At 41.1% G+C, this 24005-nt stretch overlaps 1 protein-coding gene across 1 annotated transcript; it reads left to right on the top strand.

The window, feature by feature from the left end:
* The first annotated feature begins 1078 nt into the window (after positions 1-1078).
* Positions 1079-19980, top strand: acbd7 (acyl-CoA binding domain containing 7). The gene is made up of 4 exons (XM_039736506.1): positions 1079-1204; positions 2819-2936; positions 19226-19288; positions 19573-19980. Exons 1-4 carry the CDS (start codon positions 1193-1195, stop codon positions 19644-19646), a joined length of 267 nt encoding a protein of 88 aa, XP_039592440.1. The 5' UTR covers positions 1079-1192; the 3' UTR covers positions 19647-19980.
* The last annotated feature ends 4025 nt before the right edge of the window (positions 19981-24005 follow it).

The following is a 24005-nucleotide window of genomic DNA, read 5'->3' as shown; positions in this document are numbered from 1 at the left end:
TTTTTTGCGGTAAAATTCTGACAACCCAGCTACCAGTATTTTACCGTAAGTTTAACATAATTTTTTTTACAGTGTATAATTTGGTGCATACTATAGATATGTAAAGGTCGAAATACTCACTCAGAATGAATGTTCATAATAATGCTGCCCTCTCACTCTTCATTTATAAGATACAACAAGCCCTAATGGCATAAGTCGTCTGTCTATTGCTTGGTTAAAAACATTCCTGGAGGATAAGGCTAATACATGTCCTCCCTGTGGGGGACCATTTAGGACAAAAATCATAATCATCTGTGCATGCGCTCAAAAATGCAACTACGCACCGTATACTGAGAAACATGCACCATATCGGAACACACATACAGTACATTATATAGTGAAAACATTATGCTCTCAATTGATATATGCTGAAGGGTGTGCTATACGTAGTGAAATGCTTGTTGGAATGCAAATCGGACATAAAATGTGAGCAGGGTGCAATTCAATTAAATGAAGGAGTTTTCAATGAATGTATATTCCTGCCTCGTGCCCGGGGCTGTTATGTTAGGTCGCACCCCACGCCATCCCAGTCTATGCACTCTTCAGTGGTTACAAAATGAATTGGATTAAGGAATTTGGAGAATGGACAGGAATTTAAAAAACGCACAATGAAGTTTTGGTAAAGGTATTTCATTACAATCTTTCTGCAAAATAACTGCGTTTCCCCGTATAATGAGGAGAAACAATACATGTGCTGAGATTTCCACTTAAGCATCCAAACATAATGTTAGAGTTACGCATTTCTAAATGTAATTGCAACGAAGCGCCGTTTGAAACATGAATAATTTAATTGTACATGCATCTATACTAAAACGCATGCGCTCAGTAGTGAAATTCAGCGCATGTTATAGTATATTTGATTCCATATTTCATGTACACGTTATAAAGTAGTTCGCAGTGTAAGCCTCTATGTACTGTTTATAAATGACTTAAGTCGTAAACGGCGAACGGCGCCTCATGTTACTTCAAGGTTAGACACTACTGAGCAGTTCATATGAATGACGTGGTGCGAGTCGGTTGCGAGTCCACGCCCATTCGTGACGTTGCTGCCAAGTGTGCTGCTTTCCGTAGCGCCTGGACCAGAATCAGACATCGCAGAAGGAAGGCTAGCTGAGAAAGGAGCAACTTCGGAAGTGTGAGCAACTCATATACTATGACTCTGCAGGTAAAAACCGAAAGATAATTTTCGTTCTCTTTTTTGCCATTTGACATTTCTGAAGGCTCAATCTATCACTGTGATGTTGTTTAAATAATTTATCGGTATGTGCTAAATCATACCAGTTCCGCAATGCTGGTTATTTTATGTATTCTAATTGCATCCCACAATTACACAAAATACGAGCATATGTAATTTACTTAATTTTCTAAATGCACAACTGAGCATACATAGTACATAAACTGGGATTGTAAGGGAAATAAAGATGGATTATATCGCTTTTGTGTTGAAAAAAGCTCACTATAATGGTTTGATCCTTCATTCTGTGGGATGCGCACCATAGAAACATGGCAATCGTTCGAGTCTGTGCTTATAAAGGCTGCGAAGAACATCACGGTTTGCTTTGATTCTGTCTTACGGGACTTTCGAGGCTGGTCGTTTGTAATGGATACGTTGCTGTGGCAAAGGGAGCCAGTTTTACAGGAATGTGTCCTATTCATTGGACTGGCAACCAGTCCGGGGGCGGCACCCGCTCGACATTTTTTCCTGCAGTCTGCATTAACAAAGGATCCGAGTTTTATAATTGCACTGTTACCCCCTGTGCTGTTTTTATACCGGACTGGCCACCCTCTGCAGCTTTAATAAGATTTGGATCCTGCTGGCCAGGTAGGGATATATCTGTGATAATAACTGGTTTAAAGTTGAGCATTACGATGGTGGTCTTCAGGTCAAGGAAGGAAGCCATTGAACACAAATTACACCTGCGATCAAGGCAGGAATCGCGAATTGCTATTTGATTCTAATAAAATTAATAAAATGATTTAAAAAAAAACAAAACAAAGGAGTAGCACCCAAAGACAATTACCTGGTTGGTCCTGCACTTTTATCAATTTGCTGAAATACATTTTTTTAAAGTTATACAAGCTTTGGCCAGGTTGCCATAATACTTCCTTCATTCAAGTATGATTTTTTTCATTCACCTTGAATATAAATTATGATAAATAAAAGAAATATTTACTGTTAATTATCAGTGTGTTTGGATTAAAACCACAGCAGATTCTCATTTTTCCATTTTCTTGAGAACTAGTTAGTTCCGTCACCTCCTATCTTCAGGAGCCTGGCCACGATCCCTGACCTGGTTACAGTCTCTGCGGAGACTGCACATTTGCCCAGTGTCCATGTGTTTCTCTATGGGCTCGACTTCCTGACACATCTAAGACCTACCTGCTGGATTAATTGGTGTTTCTAAATTGGTGTAGTGTGTGCGTGGGTTATGATATTGTGTTGTGTATGACTGATAATTTTGTCTGTGTTGCTCCCTGCTTTGCCCCTGTTATTATTGGGGTGTGTGACCCTGTACTGGATATGCAGCTTCAGAAAATTCTTGATTATTTTTTTCCAAGTTTAAATAAAGAATGTTCACTGAAATGTAAAGATGTTGGGTAGTTGCTCCTTGTTACACTTGAATAGAAATTAGGCACTCAGTAACTGGTTTAGTTAAGACTTCCCAGTTTGTTGCGCATCAGTACAGTCTGATGTCATAAGTAGTAGAGACATTTTGATAAGGGTTTGCATTTTTAATGTTTTGACGTAATAGTTTATTTTTCCAATATTATTATTTAGGCAGAATTTGAGCAGGTGGCCGAGGATGTGAAAAAAGTAAAGACAAGACCTGAAGATGGAGAGCTTCTAGAGCTCTATGGACTTTACAAGCAGGCAACTGTGGGTGATATCAATACAGGTAGGGCTTACTTCTGCCTATTGAATATTTCACACATTAGTTATAGTATATGTTGGCACAGATATGGCTCAGCCTCTTCAACCAAATTTAGACTCAATGACACAAGTAGTTTTCTTTCTTAGGAATGTATTAATAGAATCCATGCAAACAAAACAATAAAAGGGAAGGTCTAGCTGATGGAGGAGCAGTTATTTACTGTATATACCCATGTTCTTTCTTGCATGTGGTAGCTGTCCAGCTACAGAGGTGTCGTCCTCTTTCGAGCAAACTCCCAATTCAGCTATGCCCAGCAGTGGTGGCCATTAAAACTGCATCTGACTTTATTTTGTCTTACAAGAATCACCCATACAAGTGACAGGACTACCAGGAAATAACACTCTTGAAATGTACCCAGGTGACTCTGTACCCCAAGAACAGTTTTTCTGACAAAGAGCCAGAAACCCAAGTCCAGCTTTGGCTCGCCTTTTCTTGCTATTCAATAGGAGAGTTCCAGTAGCTTCTTCCTGGGAGTCCCTGGTGCTGTCTTGGTCTATGTCCTTCATTTTATAGAGTCTTCTAATTGTGATGTCCTGGTGGAGCGTCAGGTATAAATGGCAGTGATGTTTAGGATAGCTATTGGTGTTTTCCCCAAGAGTCTGGTGGCATTCTTGTCTGTGCCTGCTTTTGGCAGAGGACTCTGTGATGTCGTTTGGGGCCTGCAGCTGGAGTCTTGGTACAGTGCTTCTTAAAAATGTACCTTTCAGGGGGTCCCAAGGACTAAAACACTCATATAGTGGATAAACGTACATATGTTTGCATGTAAAGGGGGATATGAATGTTAAGAATAAATATGTATAGCTGTTTTTTTACTAATAGAGCCTAATAACATAAATTAACAAGGTGTTCAATTTCTCTAATAAAATACAGTTTACTCTTTGATCAATTGCGCTGTGGTGGAAATCCCCTTAACACTAGAATTACCAAAGCCTACGAAAAAACTTGTAAATCCGGCCCACCTTAAATCCCTTTGTACCTCTCCCTCAGCGTCTTTTGTCTTGTAAATGTGCCGATCGACACAAGCAGCAAGCAGCCTGCTATAACATCCCCCCTACTGCCGCAGAAAGGGCAAGAAGTTCTCCCAGCTCAAGCCTTGATTATCTGGGAGTGAAGTGCTGGAGTTTTAGAGGGGAAATATTTGATCGTTATTTGGAAGATATGCATTTTATGTGTGTTCCGTGTCTACAACAATCTATGTAAACTCATGTCAACATGAACTGTATTATGTGAAGGCTGAGGTCCAAATATGAAATAAACACTTTCACAAAAGGTGCAAGTGCAATATGACAGTGGTAAGAACTGCTGTCTTGTAATCAAGAGCCCCCCGGTTCGATCCTGACTGCCTTGTATATTTACTGTTTTGAGTAGTGAGCTGCTCTTATTGTTAATATTATACAATAAAAACATACATAACAGCCGGTTTAAATTTATAGTACTTGTAAAAGTTACTGTTTTTTTTCACTTATATTCTCTCAGTCACAATCACAATACAAAGATCTGATGCTGCTAGTTTTTATTTGAAACTGGGAATAACTGTAGATGTGTGTGTTGTTTTGAGACAACGGAACTGGAAATTCTCTGATCTGGATAGATAAAAGCTGACACACAAACGCTGGTGAATCTGCCTTCTTCGTATGTCACCGTCACTTGAATTTTTTATTTTTATTCAGTTTCGTTGAGTGTTCCTGCTCACGCTGAATTAGTATGCACTTTATGGTCCATGATGTCAAAGCCGCTCCGAAAAAAAAAACAAAGACATAGGCATATATGATATTTGGAATAATTCATTGTATGACCTGTATAGTACATTTCAGAAAACATTGTGGCACTGATGCAACATTATTCTTATTATTCATATTCATTCGTATACCATCTTGCGCTTGTAATCAGTGATCGCGTTTTTTTTCTCCCTATGATCTTGCCAGTCCCGACATGTTGCTGTATGCTGTTTCTTTTGTACTCCACGATATGCAGAAGAAAGAGTAGTACAGAGAGGTCAGTTCAATGCTATATGCAATCATCAGATTCAGATGTTAACAGTTCACACACACCCAAGGACCGTCCTTCCTACATTTACGACATGTGTACCTGTTGCAATGCGCACACTTCTCTCTATGCTTTGGTTCCTATTACATTGGAAAGGCACCTGACACTGACTTCCTGGGTGAAGCGGCGCTCTTGGAACAGAAGCTTGTCGATGTTGCAGCCTTTTTTTCTTTTTCCATCGCCTTTTCTTGTAAGACACAACGACGAAGTTCCTCTGCAAGGTGAACAAAGAACACTAGTCTTTGGTAGGCAGTGAAAGAGTACAACAATGGCGGTGCTGTATCTACTGCCAAATGTGCATTCGTTATTTTATAAGATATTTCCTGTTTCCCATAAGAGCAGAAAAGGGCAATTAGAACATTAGGCTTCCCGAGGTATGGATTGACCCATTGTGTTTTGTATGTTATTGGGCTTAACTGCTGTTCAGTGTGTGCTTACTCTTTACATGTCAGTTTTCATTACAGTTTATTTAACAAACAAATTTCGAGATTACCTAGTTGAATGCACATACGGTGTCTGTAGTTTTTTAAAGTGGTTTCCACTCTGGTATAAGTGTAAAATTTATAATCTATATTTTGTTATTGAAGTTGCACACTCATTAATTTACAGTGTAAGGCTTCTTTATTACTGACATACCTTAATTATGCTCAACATCCATAAGTGTGTTGACATGCACACATTCATTTATCCCCAAATCTAATGTTTTAGACCTGTAGATCCTCTTGAGTAGCTCATTTTCCAAACAGCCCTGTGCGAAGACTCTGTAGTTCACACCTCCAGCCGCAAGCCTCTGAATGACATCATAGGACCCTGTAGCTGGAACAGACACAGAGGAGGGTCTGCCACTGGAGGTCTATAGTCAGATCTATCTCTGGTTTTTCCTCTGGGCTGAGGCATGCCACCATGGAATATGCCTCCTTCTAGCACTCTGCTCCATAGGTCAGGTTCTGGGGACCTCCTTTTTCATATATAACCCCATTTCTTTCTCTTCCCTTTCATTTATGGTTTTTATCCTTATTTAGAAAGTGAATCAACCCCATGAATTCTAGTCATCCACTCTGGGTGGGCCACTCCTTGACTATGTTTCAACACTGACAATGTTGTTTAATGTTTACACACTTGTTTCAAGATAGTGCTGTAGGGGTCAGAACCCATCCCGACAGAATGGGACACAAAGCAGGATCCTCTGCTTCTCCTAACTCTGGGAGAAGCATCACTCATAAAAACACTTACATTTACACCCGGTCAGTTGGGGGCCGTTGATGAACCCAATTTGCACGTCTTCAGAATGTGGTATAAAACACATGTACACATGGGGAGAACATGCAGACTGCAAACAGATAGTTCCTGCACCAGGACTGTGGAGTTTAAGAGCAGTACTAACTGCTGCACCACTATGCCATCCTGTATAGCTGTCACACTGACTAATTCTAAGGAGCAAAAGATGCAGCCTGGTTGCTTCTAGGGAGTTGATTATGTCTTCTACCAGTGTCTCTGCAGGATTTTCTCCAGTACTCCAGTTTCCCCTGTACATGTTAAAGTAATATGCATTGGTTAACTGGCAATTTGAAATGGGCCTAGTTGTATACAGTGGTGTGAAAAACTATTTGCCCCCTTCCTGATTTCATATTCTTTTGCATGTTTGTCACACAAAATGTTTCTGATCATCAAACACATTTAACCATTAGTCAAATATAACACAAGTAAACACAAAATGCAGTTTTTAAATGATGATTTTATTATTTAGGAGAAAAAATCCAAACCTACATTGGCCCTGTGTGAAAAGTAATTGCCCCCTTGTTAAAAAATAACCTAACTGTGGTGTATCACACCTGAGTTCAATTTCCGTAGCCACCCCCAGGCCCGATTACTGCCACACCTGTTTCAATCAAGAAATCACTTAAATAGGAGCTGCCTGGCACAGAGAAGTAGACCAAAAGCACCTCAAAAGCTAGACATCATGCCAAGATCCAAAGAAATTCAGGAACAAATGAGAACAGAAGTCATTGAGATCTATCAGTCTGATAAAGGTTATAAAGCCATTTCTAAAGCTTTGGGACTCCAGCGAACCACAGTGAGAGCCATTATCCACAAATGGCAAAAACATGGAACAGTGGTGAACTTTCCCAGGAGTGGCCGGCCGACCAAAATTACCCCAAGAGCGAGAGACGACTCATCCGAGAGGTCACAAAGACCCCAGGACAACGTCTAAAGAACTGCAGGCCTCACTTGCCTCAATTAAGGTCAGTGTTCACGACTCCACCATAAGAAAGAGACTGGGCAAAACGGCCTGCATGGCAGATTTCCAAGACGCAAACCACTGTTAAGCAAAAAGAACATTAGGGCTCGTCTCAATTTTGCTAAGAAACATCTCAATGATTGCCAAGACTTTTGGGAAGATACCTTGTGGACTGATGAGACAAAAGTTGAACTTTTTGGAAGGCAAATGTCCCGTTACATCTGGCGTAAAAGGAACACAGCATTTCAGAAAGTGAACATCATACCAACAGTAAAATATGGTGGTGGTAGTGTGATGGTCTGGGGTTGTTTTGCTGCTTCAGGACCTGGAAGGCTTGCTGTGATAGATGGAACCATGAATTCTACTGTCTACCAAAAAATCCTGAAGGAGAATGTCCGGCCATCTGTTCGTCAACTCAAGCTAAAGCGATCTTGGGTGCTACAACAGGACAATGACCCAAAACACACCAGCAAATCCACCTCTGAATGGCTGAAGAAAAACAAAATGAAGACTTTGGAGTGGCCTAGTCAAAGTCCTGACCTGAATGCAATTGAGATGCTATGGCATGACCTTAAAAAGGTGGTTCATGCTAGAAAACCCTCAAATAAAGCTGAATTACAACAATTCTGCAAAGATGAGTGGGCCAAAATTCCTCCAGAGCGCTGTAAAAGACTCATTGCAAGTTATCGCAAACGCTTGATTGCAGTTATTGCTGCTAAGGGTGGCCCAACCAGTTATTAGGTTCAGTGGGCAATTACTTTTTCACACAGGGCCATGTAGGTTTGGATTTTTTTTCTCCCTAAATAATAAAAACCATCATTTAAAAACTGCATTTTGTGTTTACTTGTGTTATATTTGACTAATGGTTAAATGTGATTGATGATCAGAAACATTTTGTGTGACAAACATGCAAAAGAATAAGAAATCAGGATGGGGGCAAATAGTTTTTCACACCACTGTAGATACAATAAGGAAATACCGCAGAATGATTAAAAAGGTTTAAGACTCAACATTTATTTCAGAGAATAACATCCTTACATCATTATGTGGCGTGGCATTCAAATTTCCCCTAGGTGATAAGCTTTCATTGCCACATTCCTGTTATTTATTTAAGCAAAGCTGGAGGTCTTCGACTATGATATGAAAAAATTTGGTGATGTCATTGAGCCTCCATGCTTTTGACCTCATTTTGACATCAGGGTTGATTTGCAGCCTTCTTTTCAGATTCTCACACACTTTTTTCATTTAGTAGTCTTGAAAGCCAATTTTATAATCTTTTGACACATCAAAAAGTTTTCAGTGAAAAAAGCCTGACATGATTCAAAGAAGATTTCCATTTCATCTGCAATTTCTCAGTTGTTGATGATTTCAATTTTTTTTTCCACCTTAGTGACTATTTCTTAATGTAGCATTGGTTGTCTCTGACTAAACATTTGGTGTTTTGATGAACAATGCCGTAAACAATGCAATCTTCACCAAACCCAGTTCTTGATATTTGGAGGATTTCTATTTTTTCACACAAAATGTAACCTACACATTTCTCCTCTCATCTATTTTTTTACAACAGCAACACAAGATACAGCTGTCCTTGAACACAACTTTATAAGGTAGAGGGAAGTTATTTATTCTTGGAATAAGTTAATATTTCTCCTTAGAACACACCTAAGTGCTGTCTGCTGACTTGGTGTCACCGCCTGTAATAGACAGTCTGTTGCAACTTACATGCTGGTTAGATGGATTGGCTTTGTTAAATTGGCCCTTGAGCGTACGTGTGGGTGTGTGTGTGTGTGTGTGTGTGTGTGTGTGTTCGTTCACCCTGCATTGAGCTGACACTTTGTCCAAGTGTTGTCCCTGCCTTGTGCCCAATGATTGCTGGGATATTCTCCAGCCGTCCCATAACCCTGCCCTGGATAAATGGGTTAGGAAGGTAGATGGATGGATCTTACAACTTTCTGAATAGACCTTATACACTACTTGTACACTACTAATATTTAATGTGTAATATAGCACTCAGCTAGATTTACATACTGTATCTAAGAATTCAAAATGTAGAATAAACAGAGTTTCTAGAAATATACCCTGAGCTGCCAGTTTATTAAATATCCCACTCCACTTCACACAAATTCTACATTCCAGCTTATCATATGGTCATCATGTGACAGCAGATCAGGCAGACCAGTGTTTTTAGCACCAGTTAGTCTTCCACTGAGCATAAGAATAATTAAAATGAGTGGCCTTAGTATCTTTGAATGTGGCATGACAGTTGACGATAGTCATGCGATTCTGGGATCTCACAGATGGCTGTTGTCCTGGGCTTATTATGCAAAACCTGTTTAAGAGATTACTGAAAATATTATGAAAAGCAAAAAAAACTACCAGTGATAGGCCTCCCTGTGGAAGAAATCAGTATGTGGATCAAACAAGTCAAAAGATAATAGTGAGAGTCATACAAAAAAACTGGCAGGCCACAACCAGGCAGTCACATCTGAAATCAAAATGGGTGTGCAGAATGTAGTCATAGACTGGCTACAAAAAGCTCAAGACTGAGTCTTGTATTAATGTTTTCCAAGTACTAGGGGGCTTTGCCCCCTGCTCGCTTCACTCACCCATCCCCTCCTATTCCCCCCCAGGCGCGCTACACTCCAGCCACTTTGCATCTCTGCCATTCCATTTGTCAAGGGGGGACTGACTGCACACTGAGGAGATGCGGTCTGATCAGCTGCTTTCTTTCTCCTGCTGCTGCCGAGCTACGTGTTCTGCTTGTCGTGCTGCACGTTGATCATTTAAAAGCCTGTATACCAGCTGTCCTTTTGTCTCACTGCCTTGTCTTGCGGGACATTAAAGTGTCTCTCGCAGGATATAAAACTGTCTTCCGAGAAGATCACGTATCGTCTCCTTCCAAGCCTTCCAAGAGAGAAAAGAAAAAAAAAAAAACTGTCTCAGATGGATAGCGAAGCATCAAAACTGAACTGGTAAGGAGTGTGGAAAGGCTGCTTGGTCAGACACATCCAAGCCTTTTTTACACCTTGCTGATGGAGGGATCAAAATTTGGTGCAAGTGATTCAAGTCCATGGAGCTGTTGTGTTTGGCGTCAACAGTAAAGGCCAGTGGTGGCAGTGTGAATGTGTGGGGGATGTTTTCCTAGCACACGTTACAGCCCCAGGTACCAACCAAAACACTTCTGAACAGCAAGGCATATTTGAACATTGTTGCTAACCGAAGTGAATCATTTTATGGCAACAGTTCATCCACACTCGGATGGACACACTGGACAATGTACCATTTCACCAGGCATGTTTCATCATGAAAGGCAGCAAGTTTGCTTTGCATTGGTGGCCTGCACAGTCCCCCGATTATAACCCTATTGAGTATCATTGTTCTGAGATGGCTGCGGCTGTTCACATCATGACTATGTAGCCATCCTATCTGCAGCAACTGCACTTAACTAATTATAACATTAGAATAATGTAGCTCAGCCAAACCTCATCAATCGCATTTACCTAAATTGTCCAGAATGACATTGAATTGATTAATTATATTAGTTGTGCACTACAAGCATGGCTCAAAAAAGAAAATTAAATCTCAATAGGTGTTCTCAGAATGTGAAATTTATAAAGAAAAAAGATTAACTACTGAAAAACAATATTTACATTGAGATAAGCTGTGATCCTGTATGAAAATTGTTTCCATTTCCCTAATTAACGTTCTTTGTTTAACCTAATTATAAGCTTCACAAGTACCTACCCAGTTGTACCTAACCCCCTGGTGTGAGCAGAAATACTCACTTTCTAATATTAGAAATTGGAATGGAACATTCTTTTATTATTAAAGGGACAAATGTGTGAGATGTATACAGTATGTGAGGAAAAAAGAAGCCTGTAAAAATACGCCATGATAGTCTTTGTGCAGAAACATTTTATATGCAGTGATCGTACATTCAGTATTTATTAATTTGCACGCATTAGTGATTAAAGTAACTTTCTTCAGTTATACATAGATTTTGCTTTCATTTATTTTCTAATGATAGATGCTACCTGTCAGGCAGGACCCACCATTCAAGGGCTTCATTTTCCCATAAAACTTTTTTCAACTTGCTCTCTGTCAGTGTGGTTAGTGTGGTCTAGAATTAGCTAGATTGGATGGCTACGGCTCCAAAGGCCCCCTTATCTGCTTCATATTGTTTAGTTTGGGAGATTATTACAAAGTTATTAGTAATTACTCTGCCTGATGTCACCATCCTTGTAACATATGGATGAACACTACTGGATGGCACTACAACACGTATGTGTAACTCTGCCACTGCCACCAACTAATGAGGATAGGGGAGGCGATTTTTCGTAATGTTCACTTTCAAAGGGATCAGTTATTATGTGACTTACACACTGTACAGCAGCAAAGAGTGCATATCGCCATTTCCCAACCAGCTTAATCCAAATTTAGTTGTGACAGTAGTCTCCACACTACTTGGGCACAAGGCAGAAGCCAAATGTAAACTGTATAACAATGCACCATGGGGCACACACCTCCACTTCCGGCCTGTTTAACTCTAAAACGGCGGATGTTGACTTTTGTCGAAATTCAGGGGTAAAGGATGGTAATCAGCCGTAAAACTTGCTGCTTTGTTTTAGTTCGGCTCTTTTTGCTAGAAGGAAAGTCAGCTTGATTTGACCTCGATTACCTGCGCATGCGTGAGTAGCGAAGAGTGAACGACCTCTAAAATGGCATCGACGTCTGGCGAGAGACCAAAGCGAATGCACAAAGCAAAATATTCGGTGGACGACATTTTGCGTATTATTGCCGACACTGACTCGGACTCTGACTTGTCAGACTCAGATTTTGAGGCAAGTGATCTGAAGATGGAGATCGAAAATGAAAGTGAGGAACTGGATTCAGCTGATCGGTCATTCCCCAGCTGATAGCGGTGCTGAACACGCTTGTGTAGCCGATGCGCCTACAGCAACGTTCGCCTGGGAGGATCACCACTTACGATGATAAGAGGTACAAATCAGATTGTGTCACACTGCCATACAAAGACAGTCAGGCAGCCACCCACCATGCGTTCCTACCGGCCATCGAGCGGCCCCCTACACAGCCACCAGAGACCCTGAACAGGCGCCAACAGCAGCCACAGCAATATATGAAACCTTTGCTTTGTGTGCTTTTCAGGAAAGTGAGTTGCCAGCAAAAACTATTCAGCCCTGAAAGAGTTAAACTCACCAATTAGCCTAATGCACACATCTTTGGCATGTGGGTGGGAAACCAGAATGCTCAGGAGAAAAAAAATCCCAGAGAACATTTCTTAAGAATTCATTCATCCATCCATCCATTATCCAACCCGCTGAATCCGAACACAGGGTCACGGGGGTCTGCTGGAGCCAATCCCAGCCAACACATAAGAATTCATAATCCTTTAAATAAATTTCCTTGTATTTGTCCTGTCAAATGACCAGCACTCCTCAGTGTGGGTGTCATTTAGAGTAGTTCAGAGAGTGGGGCTAAAACACTGGACTACAGACTCTGAGATTACCAGTTTAGTCCCTACTATTTACTCCCTATGTGATCCTCAGCAAGCCACTTAATTTGCGGGTGCTATGTGAACACTTGCAGGACTAAACTTACTAATGCTAGTCAAAGGTACAGTAATATGGTCAGAGCCTGCATCAGCTGGTGTTAGATAACATCCAAGAAGGGAAACCAATCTGGACCTGTCCCAGCAGAGATGACAGGAAGGTTAAGATAGTCCCACGAAATATTATACCATGGATGGGAATATAATGGAATGGCATGCAAGTGTATACATTCCCCGCCCCTGTAGCTACTGGTAATAACAGGCTATCATTGAAGGCCCCTGTAGGGATGTGTAGCCTTTTTGGTAGAAGTGGGTCAGCAGCCCAGTAGAGAAGGACCTCCAGAAAGAGTTTGATGGAGATAGCCCCAGGGATTCTGTAAGGCTTTGTCTGGCCAGGAAGTGTTTTATACGAGACCAGAAGGATCCTCAAAAGTACCATATGCTGCGATTGGATTTAAAAAAAAAATGGTCACTGGCTATTGGTCAGTGATCTTCAAGTTGGAAGGAAGAGTATAAGCACGTATTTAACTGTCTTATGTTGATGCATGTGTATATGTATGTATCTCCATGGTATTTATTATTACATTTCTAATTTATTTCCTAAAAAGAGTTTGTTACAGAATGGATGAATGCTTTATGTTTCTTACCTGTAATATATACTTCATAGAATGGATGCCTGAATATTTTTATAGATGTAAATCTGTGTCGCACCCTGCACCTAACTACCAAGAAAGATGCCATAAACAATTACATTTAATTTAACGTCTCATTTGTTTTACTTTGTTTTGGGTAGGGTGACATAATATATCCAGTTCCCTGGGCTTGTATCCTCCACATAGTCAGTGTACATTTACAGTCTGCATGCTCTCTTTGTGACTTCATGGGTTTTCCTCCCACATGTATAAATACAATGTACTGACTGGTAATTAGAAAAATAACCCTGCGGTGGACTTGGCTGTCTGTTCAGGGCTTGTGTCTGCCTTGTGCCCAACACACAGAGCCTGATATGGACTAATGTAATGATATGTTATTTTGGATAAATAAACCCAAGAGTACTTCTGAGTGGTCTTTTAGGAATACTAAAGGAAATGGAACCTGTTCCTAGAATAAGTGAATATTTGCATACGTAGGCTCAAGTTGTCTTATTTCTGCTTTTTGTAGTGTCATTTTTTACACTGCATAAGCCATCTATTCATTCTTCCTCAATTTTTATCTATTTCCGGTGCTAAAATACTGAGATAAGTACCCAAATCACATCAATAAGGGTTGGAACTTCATCTACATTCTAGTATACTTTTCACTTTATTTTTTCCCCAAAAACAAAGAGATATTAAAGTGGCTATCTGCGTGAAGCATGCATATTTCAAGTACTGTCTGACGACCAATCAGTGACTCTAACATCACCACAGCCTTCTTGAACCATTCCCAGGTTAAACTAAATTCTATATACAGCCACAGACTTTTGCAGCTGGTTCTGGGAAGCCTCCTGTGCCAAAGGAAACCTGCTGTTATTATTGTCACATTTACAGAGAACAGTGAAATTCTTATTTGGATGTGCTAATCAACATGCAGTAAGTCTCCACTCACTGATCTGATAAATAAGAATGAATAACCAGTTTATTTAATATAATATTCATATATAAATCAGTATATAAAACAAAGCTTGCATCCACCATGAAAACTCCAAATTATTAATCTTAACTTTCTCCATATATGAGCTTGGACTTCTCTCCAGGTACTCCGATTTCTTGCCACATCCACAAAAATATACAGGTTAGTTTAACTAACGATTCCAAATAGACGTCTTCATTCTTGTGGGACCCATCTTGAGGTTTTGCAGCACTCCAGTGGTTTGACTTCATTCATGTGGTCGGGAGCGTAGATGATCTTCAGAGTAAATAAACTACCATCAATGCTATAATCCATGCTATTTTACTGTCAATGATCTTCAAATGAAATATGACAGACATATGCATAGTGGCTGGTTAGAGTATTGTTTTCTTTCTTTTTTTTCTCCTTATACATTTGGCTATTTTAAGAATCCACTTAGCCTTCTGTGTTACCCAGGTTGCTCATAGCCTTGACATTTCCTTGAACCTGAGTCATCGATACTCATGTACTGAGACGGACCATTGCAACGTGGACATACAGCAACAAGATTGGTGCAAGTGCCTCGTACATTTTTTTTTCAAATAAAATCAGCAAACTGTCCAAATCAAACTGCAGTGCTTCATAAATCTTCTTCTTTTTCTTTCCGCTGCTCCCATTAGGGGTTACCACAGCGGATCATCCAAAATTGTTGCCCGCATATTGATTTGGCAAAATGTTACACCAGATGTCCCCTCCTGACGTAACCCTCCCCATTTATCCGTGTTTGGGACCGGCACGAAGAAACACACTGGTTTGTGCATCCCCTGAGGCTGGGTTTGCAATGCTTCATAAATAAATAATAAAAATAAACAAGTCCATACAATCCAGTATTCATCTGTGGGAGTTAAAATCAATCCTTAAATAGGTTAATTGAAGGTAAAATCAAGGTTAAAAACACAGTTAAAAACAGGATTGTTTGTTCCAATCTTCTGTAAGCCTCAGTGCCTCTCCCTCACTCCTGCCTCCTCCACTCTGGTGGCAGAGGTGCTGGCAAGTGCAACTCCTACTCCAGCTCTCATCCCAGTCACCTCAGTTGGTCACTGCTAGAACTTGCTTGGAGCTGGACCTCCATTATCCTGCCACCATCCTTCGGTCCAGCAGGATCCTTGGAGCACTCTGTCACTCCTACTCCTACTGATTGTCCAACAGAAGTACCAATAGGCAATATGCACACAGCAGTGCTGACGTACTTCCGGTGAAATCGGAGCCAGCTCCATCACTTCCATTGTTCATACTGCAGTTGTGATTTTTGTTTAGTGGCAAGAATGTCTGAGAACAAGAGGTTTAAGCTTCAGCTTACAGAAACCTCTACAGCTGATCATTGTTGTGAACATTTATGTTGAGCTTCCAGTAAGTGCAACAAGGTACGTCATTTTCATACATTTCCCTATGATGCAGAAACCTGATCTAAATGGATCACTGCCATCTGGAGAGAGAGCTTTACGGTTAGTCCCCATACCCAAGTTTGTAGCCAGCGTTTTATAAAAGAGGATTTTTGCGAGACTGGGTCTGAGACAGGGCAGTGACGATTGAAGAAGAGACCGGTTCTTGCATTAAGTGAAACAATTTCTCCATTCCACTTTCAATACCAGCAGTTTGGGAAGAGAGAAAGTGACTGAGGATGACACGCTGGGTGAGGAGGAGGATGATAAAATCCTTGATGACCATGACTATGTTTTTGGCTCCAGATCCAGCAGTTGTTGACCTAATGCTTGATGAAAACATGTCTCCCAGAGAGGAGATCCTCCAGCAAAGAAAACAAATTGAGTCCCTTACAATGAAGCAGCAGTTTGGCATTCACCATTTTGCTGACTCAGACAGAAACATTCATTTTTGCTAGGTAAGATGTCCAGCACACTCACTTTATGATGTATTGTAACATCAGTGCTGAACCCCACAATGGCTGGTTTCTCTGCTCTTTGAGGTGGCTCACTATCCTTAAAAGGACTGCTTGCCTTTTGTCACACTAGTTGGAAAAAGCATGTGTGACTGTGCAGAGTTGCTGGTTTTATAGTTGCTCCTGCTATTGATAAAGTAATGCCAGCTCATTCTTTTGGTGACTCACCCCTGGCTCATATAACTTGTCCAGCACCGTTGCAGTATTAAGCTTACATATATTTTCACCTGTCCCTGAATAAAGTTTAATGACTAATTATTGAAATTGCTTCTTTAAAGAATCCTAATGTAATCACATATTTTTGTTAAATGTAAGTTTATAGTAGAAACAAGTTTTTAAAACGTCTGGATCTTACCTTCATAATTGTGAATGTAGCTTGAAATGCATAGTTTGAAGCCCTTCTCTTTTTTAGCTCCTGATGTTTGGCACAATATTTGAATAATGCAAATTGCATAGTTTACTGTACGTCTGGGCACTTCTTGAAGCGATCGGGTGAAAAAAACGGCACAGCTAGTCCATTTTGTTATCCGCGTGAGAAGTGCAGCAGTTGGCTGATGTGGAATCTGGAAGAGAGTGTGCATATTGCCTATTTCACCATCAAACACCATCACAGCTTTGCAGCAGCACACACCTACATCCACTGAGCCTGAGCACAGTTTATATACTAAAAACTCTGCACCACCACGGACTTCAATGTGCTTCACCACACCTATGTGTCAATTTATGTGCCGTTCTGTCTGTGGGAGAAAGTGGGTGGGAGGAGGCCAGAACAGGACAGAATGTTGTTGGGAGTGAGAGCAAAAAATCAAACCTCTAACTGCAAACTGGTCGATTGTGTATGTGTGTGTGTGAGAGAGTAGGATCCAGAAACTGTCGTCTTTGCCTCAAAAAGTTTTGTAACAAAGTTTACAAATCTTATCAACCATTAAATATGGGGGTATGTTAAATGTGTATTTAAACTTCAATTTCTCTTATTGTACATTGGGAAAGAGCAGTATTTTATAAATGAGGGTGTTATTCACTAATGATTGGATAGCAGAAGGTACTACAGTGATAAAATCTACAATATAATAAAACACTAAGGTCTTTGTATGTCCGTCCTTTAGAGGAATATGATTGGTCCGTTTGGCATTGGCGGGCGCAATCGAAAAGAGGAAGTGTGAGTGTTAGACACATGAGGAGGAGAAACAATATGGGAGGCACATTGAGAGAGGCGCCTTCAAAGACGGCAGGTATGAAAGCGGACAGGAGGTGAGAAAGGTTCCTCAAAAGGCTTTATGGGAACATGCTCAAGAAATGGAACGCCGGTGAAGAGAGGCTCAGACACACACAAATACAGAGGAAAGGCTCTGAAGGTACAGTACATGTACGGCAAGAGATAGTCAAGTCAAGTTGGGGAGCATGCACTGATACAGTGTGTTGCTGCACCCACTACACGACAGAAGACACGCAGTCCAGTCCCACCCTCTGGAAATGACCCTCTATCTGCTGCAACCAGGTGTTACGTGGGCGACCCCTTGGCCTGGTCCAGCCACTCTGGTCCCCAACAATGAGGATCTTACGAGCCGGATTACCCTCGGGGAAACGTGCCACATGGCCATAGTGCCATAACTGACGCTCCCTCACAATGCAGGTAATCTGCCTCATTTTGGGACTCCATGAGCAACCGCTCATTCGGCTAAAAATCAAACCAACGGTACCCAAGGATTTTCTGGAGAGACACAGTACCAAAGGAGTCCAGTCTTCATCTCAGGTCACTGGACAGCATCCATGTCTCGCAACCATATAGCAAGAGATAGAATAAATTAAAAATATTTACTATTACTTGTCCTCAGCAGGTAGTGTGGCTAATACAAAATAAATGAGTAGCCCACACTTGCAGTGCACACCATTCATGGGTAAGAAACACAACAAAGACATATAATTGATGATGATGAAACATAACCAAGATGAAACTGAGCCCTGCTAAAGTCTCCTGGAGAGATAAAAAAATCAATTTCTATGGCCACTCCCTACCCACAGAAGCCTGTGGAGGAGTTGAAATGTTCCTTATGTAATAGTGAGGGTGTGAAAAGAGCTGGTAAGCCTTAACTGTGCAGTGACCCACGTTGCTGATCAGTCTGGCTAGCTTTCCTGCTCTTCTTGTTCATGGCGGCCTCTCTGTTGCCGGAACTGACCTGCACCAGCAGGGGTGTTATCTTACTGAAATCTGTTGTGCTGCTGATAGTGACAAGGACAGCGTCCAGGTGCTCAAATACCACTCGTGTCAGACAAATTCAGAGCAACTCAAACACTTACTCATTATTATTAAGAGCCCAGGCCATTTCTCTCATGTACTCGTCGATATTGCAGTCACAGTTTGAAAGGCTTATGTTCCTTCTTTCCGCTTTCTCCCCAAATGTGCTGCGTCAGCACAAAATACAGAACAACATCTGCAATATCATTCCCTCCCTGCAAATGTAAGCTAAAATTCAAATCAGCGTAAGGCATCCATGCCAGTAAGAAGCAGCTACATCTCATGGCGTTCTGATAGGCACCTTCACCATGTCATCCCATTGTCATGTTCATGTGTGATGGGCCAATTTGTTTGATGACTTTCATCCATTATGCTTAATTTCAATTATAGCATATCTCATGAACTATTTTATCTTACAAATTAGGTTTTCAAATTTAAGTCTGAAACTTGCTGTTGCCTATCTGGATAGTTTTGTAATTGCATGGGCAGTTTTTTGTAAACCTGGTGCTCCTCCATGTTGTGAAATACCTTTTTAAAAAGAAATAATTAAACACACAAAAAACACTCTACCTGTGCAAACACAAGCCCTGTTCATTTTTAAATCTTGTTTTTTCAGAAAAGCCTGGCATGTTGGATATGAAAGGAAAAGCAAAATGGGAAGCCTGGGAATCCAAAAAAGGTGACGATGCATGAGCACTTGTTTAGTTGAGATTTCGACAGGCTAGCGGACAAATGATAGCACTGTTTTAAAATTCTACACTTAAACAAATTGGCATGCTTTGCTTTGTTGTTCTGGTCTTTTTTTCTAACATAAAAGATTGCCAATAGTTGGACTGGAAAGAAAATTTGTAAGACAGGAAAGATAATAATTGGAAAGAAATATTGTAAGAAAGCAGAAATAAGATGTTAACTCATTAAGATGTATTGAACCTGTTTGTTGACTGTGCAATTGTTGATTTACAGGAATGTCAAAAGAAGATGCTATGAAAGCGTACATCGCTTATGCGAAAGAAGTCATCAGTAAGTACGGGCTGTGAAGCGACAATCACACCGACTGCTTGTAGAATAGAACAGCCTCTACAGCCGTACAGGAAGGCTTGATAAACTGTACGTTAGGTATGCCCACAAAACAAGGATTTCTTGAATAACAGTTATAAAAGCTTTAGAGATGTTAGGCTTCAGTATCCATACAAGAAATGGAGGAGTACATTAATACTGGAAGAGGGTGTTTCAGTGACTGCTGACGGTGTTGTTGGCAGTCATTTATCTTACTTATCTTAACATGCAAAAACATAACAGGGGTTTACACAACTAATGTCAAGAAAGAAATATGGTACTTGTAAAAGATAATAAATATCTTCTAAAATATAATGTATAGTTTTATTTATTGTTTGATTCCTCATATGTTCCAGAACTATATACGGTATTTGTGTGTGTGTGTGTATATATATATATATATATAATATATGTATGTGTATTTTATATATATCCATCCATCCATTTTCTAACCCGCTGAATCCGAATACAGGGTCACGGGGGTCTGCTGGAGCCAATCCCAGCCAACACAGGGCACAAGGCAGGAACCAATCCCAGGCAGGGTGCCAACCCACCACAGGACACACCCACACACCAAGCACACACTAGGGCCAATTTAGATACATCAATCCACCTAACCTGCATGTCTTTGGATTGTGGGAGGAAACCGAGCGCCGGAGGAAACCCACGCGACACGGGAGAACATGTAAACTCCACACAGGGAGGACCCGGGAAGCGAACCCGGGTCTCCTAACTGCGAGGCAGCAGCACTACCACTGCGCCACCATGCCGCCCATTTTATATATATATATATATATAGAGAGAAAGATGCTATATAGCGCCCGAACCCAACACAGATTGACACAGAGGCACGGGTAAAATAAATCAACTATTTCTTTTTCTTCAGCTGGAGGGCACGTCTTCCCCGTAATCCCTCCAGCCACAGCACAGTCCCAAGCACTAAGCACAACACCAAAACACTCCTTTCTCTTCCACCACCACAGCTTTGTCCTCCTTCCACCCAACTCTGGCCGCTGAGTGGTGGTTGCTGGCTCCCTTTTATTGGGCACCCGGAAGTGCCCCAGGTGGGTGATTGCCAACATCCGGCTGCACTTCCGGGTAAGGCAAAACCAGTGCCCAAAATGGACCAGCCGCTCCTGTTGCGACACCCCCAGGCGGCACCTGTGGAACCCCACCGAGTTGCACAGAACTCCAAACCCCATGAAGCCCTGGAGAAGTCTGAGATACAGCTGCAACCCAGGGAGGCTGCCATCTAGCATCCATGGGGAGATACTGGGCTTCCCACCCTTGTCCCCCTGGCAGATGTGGTGAAGGGGTGTCCCAGCCAGGCATGGGCCCCGGCCATCCGTTACAATATACATAAAATGGTAAGGGTTGTGTCGTCCTGTCATGTGATCACTCAAACAGTAATGGGGCCAGAACCTTAATCTTGGTCTTAATCGAATAGTTCTAACCTGATACACGCTGGTGAAGCCAAAAATTGGGGTGGTGCCAACCTTGGCAATGTTATAGGGGTTTGCGTCTTTTCTTACAGCAAACTAAATGAGAAGGTGACATGGTGGAAAGAAAAAGGAGAGTGGAGACATCTGCTAAGTGTGAAGCAAACTGCAGTAGCCGATTACATGATATGAAGAAGAAGAATGACAGCCGTGGCATCTGCTGAGCGTTAAGCACATGCAGCGTAGCATCCTGCTGGTACTTGTGTTGTACTTTGGCTAGAACCTCTTAAGTGAGTGCGTATCACCTGATACATTGTGGAACGTCGAAAAACTGGAACTCGCAAACAACCTTGGAAAAGTAAAGTGATCAATAAAGTGACACAACAGAAAGAAAAGCAAGCCATCTGCTGAGTGTTCTACTGGTGGGCAGAAATGTTTATTGTAATAAAAGCTTGATCCTCGCAAGCCCATCTATCGATAATTCCCCTAGGACATGATACATATGTCTTCTGAATTCATAAGCAAGTGTAAGTATTTTGTTTATTTATTGATCATTGATTGTGACAAAGAACTCTGTAATAGAAAGAAGGAATAACCAGATCAGCAACATCTGTAAAGCGGTAAGTTTTCTCATTGCAAAAACAAAACACTGCCTTACCAAAATGAAAAAGTTCAGCTTGCTCTGTATGAACCACCTATTTTTGAGGACCAGTGGTCCGTATGTTTCCTAGAAACATTCATTTTATCTCTTGCCAATTTCAAAGCATAAATCTGTACAATCTGTCATTTTTTAGTAACATAAAATATATAAAGATCACACGATGTCCAGCGCTGGTTTCTGCCTTGTGCCCAAGGCAGCCAGGAAAGGCCCACCTTCCCATGACCTTGCACTGGATAAGCTGGTTATAAAATAAATAAATAGATTTTTATTTTCCATTCATCTAAATAAATAAATAAAGTCTGAATTAGCATAAGCTACCCAAATTCAGAGTCTTCATAAGCAAGGATGCCGATACTGCTTATCAATATTGATACTTAGTGTTACTCTTATGGATACTCCTCTTCATAAAGTGGGGAGACAATGTGTCTCTTGGGGGGGTTACTGGGGTTAAGGGCTGTCGTCATCTCCCTACAGCTAAAAAAAAATGACAACTTTTAACAACTAAGATAACTAATTGTGTTTGTTTTTGCACTTTATATTTAACGCCTGACAGCTTTTTCTGAGGGAGCTGACCGGAGTTCAGTTTTTTTTTTCTTTTCAAATAATAAATCTAAATATGACCTTCTTGGTATACTATTGTTCTCAGCACTATCAGCTAGATAGACAGATAGATAGATAGATAGATAGATAGATAGATAGATAGATAGATAGATAGATAGATAGATAGATACTTTATTAATCAGAAGGGGAAATTCACATACTCCAGCAGCAGCATACTGATAAAGAACAATATTAAATTAAAGAGCATTAACAATGCAGACAAAAGGTAAAACAGACAATAACTTTGTGTAATGTTAACGTTTACCCTGTGGAGTGGAGTTGAAGAGTCTTATAGTGTGGGGAGGAACGATCTCCTCAGTCTGTCAGTGGAGCAGGATGGTGACATCAGTCTGTCGCTGAAGCTGCTCCTCTGTCTGGAGATGACACTGTTCAGTGGATGCAGTGGATTCTCCATGATTGACAGGAGTTTGCTCAGCGCCCGTTGCTCTGCCACAGATGTCAAACTGTCCAGCTCCGTGCCTACAATACAGCCTGCCTTCCTCACCAGTCTGTCCAGGTGTGAGGCGTCCCTCTTCTTTATGCTGCCTCCCCAGCACACCACCGCGTAGAAGAGGGCGCTCGCCACAACCGTCTGATGTTGAAGGATGCCAGTCTTCTAAGGAAGTATAGTCGGCTCTGTCCTGTCTTGCACAGAGCATCAGTATTGGCAGTCCAGTCCAATTTATCATCCAGCTACACTCCCAGATATTTATAGGTCTGCACCCTCTGCACAGTCTCCTCTGATGATCACAGGGTCCATGAGAGGCCTGGGCCTCCTAAAATCCACCACCAGCTCCTTGGTCTTGCTGGTGTTCATGTCTAAGTGGCTTGAGTCGCACCATTTAACAAAGTCCTTGATTAGATATTTAACCTGTGTTAATAATCTAACAAACTAATGAAATAATCTAAAGCTTAATAATCTACCTACACTTTATGACAAAAAGATAAAGTAATGTTTTAACCAGTTGCTCAGATAATTTACATAACTCAAATAATTTTCGTAACTTTACCATGAATTGTGCCCCTCGTTACTAAACCACATTTCACAAAATGCCATTCACGTGCTAAATTTCTGTCCTCTTTTTCCCTTTATGGCTAAGCCAGTTATTATCAAAAACTCACAAGAAGTCAATTGTTTAGTTTAACTGCATGAACTGCTATTTATATAGATATATCTATACATTCCAGATCCCATACAAAATCATAAATACATTCAGTAGATTTAAGTCCAGGAAAACAAGTTTAGTGTTTACCATCGAACAGTTCTTTCTCAGCGGAACACAACAGGGAGGAGCTGAAAGCATAAAGTAAAAAAGGGTCTATGTACGGAAAGGTTACAAGTAAAATCCCCTGATTAAATCTAAGCCGGAAAACAACTAACAGAAAGATCATCATCCCTCCGCAATGACTGCCCTAAAGTGGGGCTGTGGGTTTTCAGGTGGACTGTACCTAGACTGCATTATAGACGGACGGCCATGGTGCCTTAGTGGACACGGGGTCCACTATTTGTCTATTACAGAGAGGAGTGTTGCCCGAAACAGCTGGTCCTCTTCCAAAGACTGGACTCCTTCTAACATCGAACTGCGCAATGAACGGACAAAAATGCCGGAAAGAAACTATTGACTGTAGTAGTAGGGACG

Source organism: Polypterus senegalus, chromosome 15, assembly GCF_016835505.1.
Source record: "Polypterus senegalus isolate Bchr_013 chromosome 15, ASM1683550v1, whole genome shotgun sequence".
Classification (NCBI taxonomy): Eukaryota; Metazoa; Chordata; class Cladistia; order Polypteriformes; family Polypteridae; genus Polypterus; species Polypterus senegalus.
The sequence above is the reverse complement of the archived record's forward strand: the minus strand, read 5'-3'. Positions and strand labels throughout refer to the sequence as shown.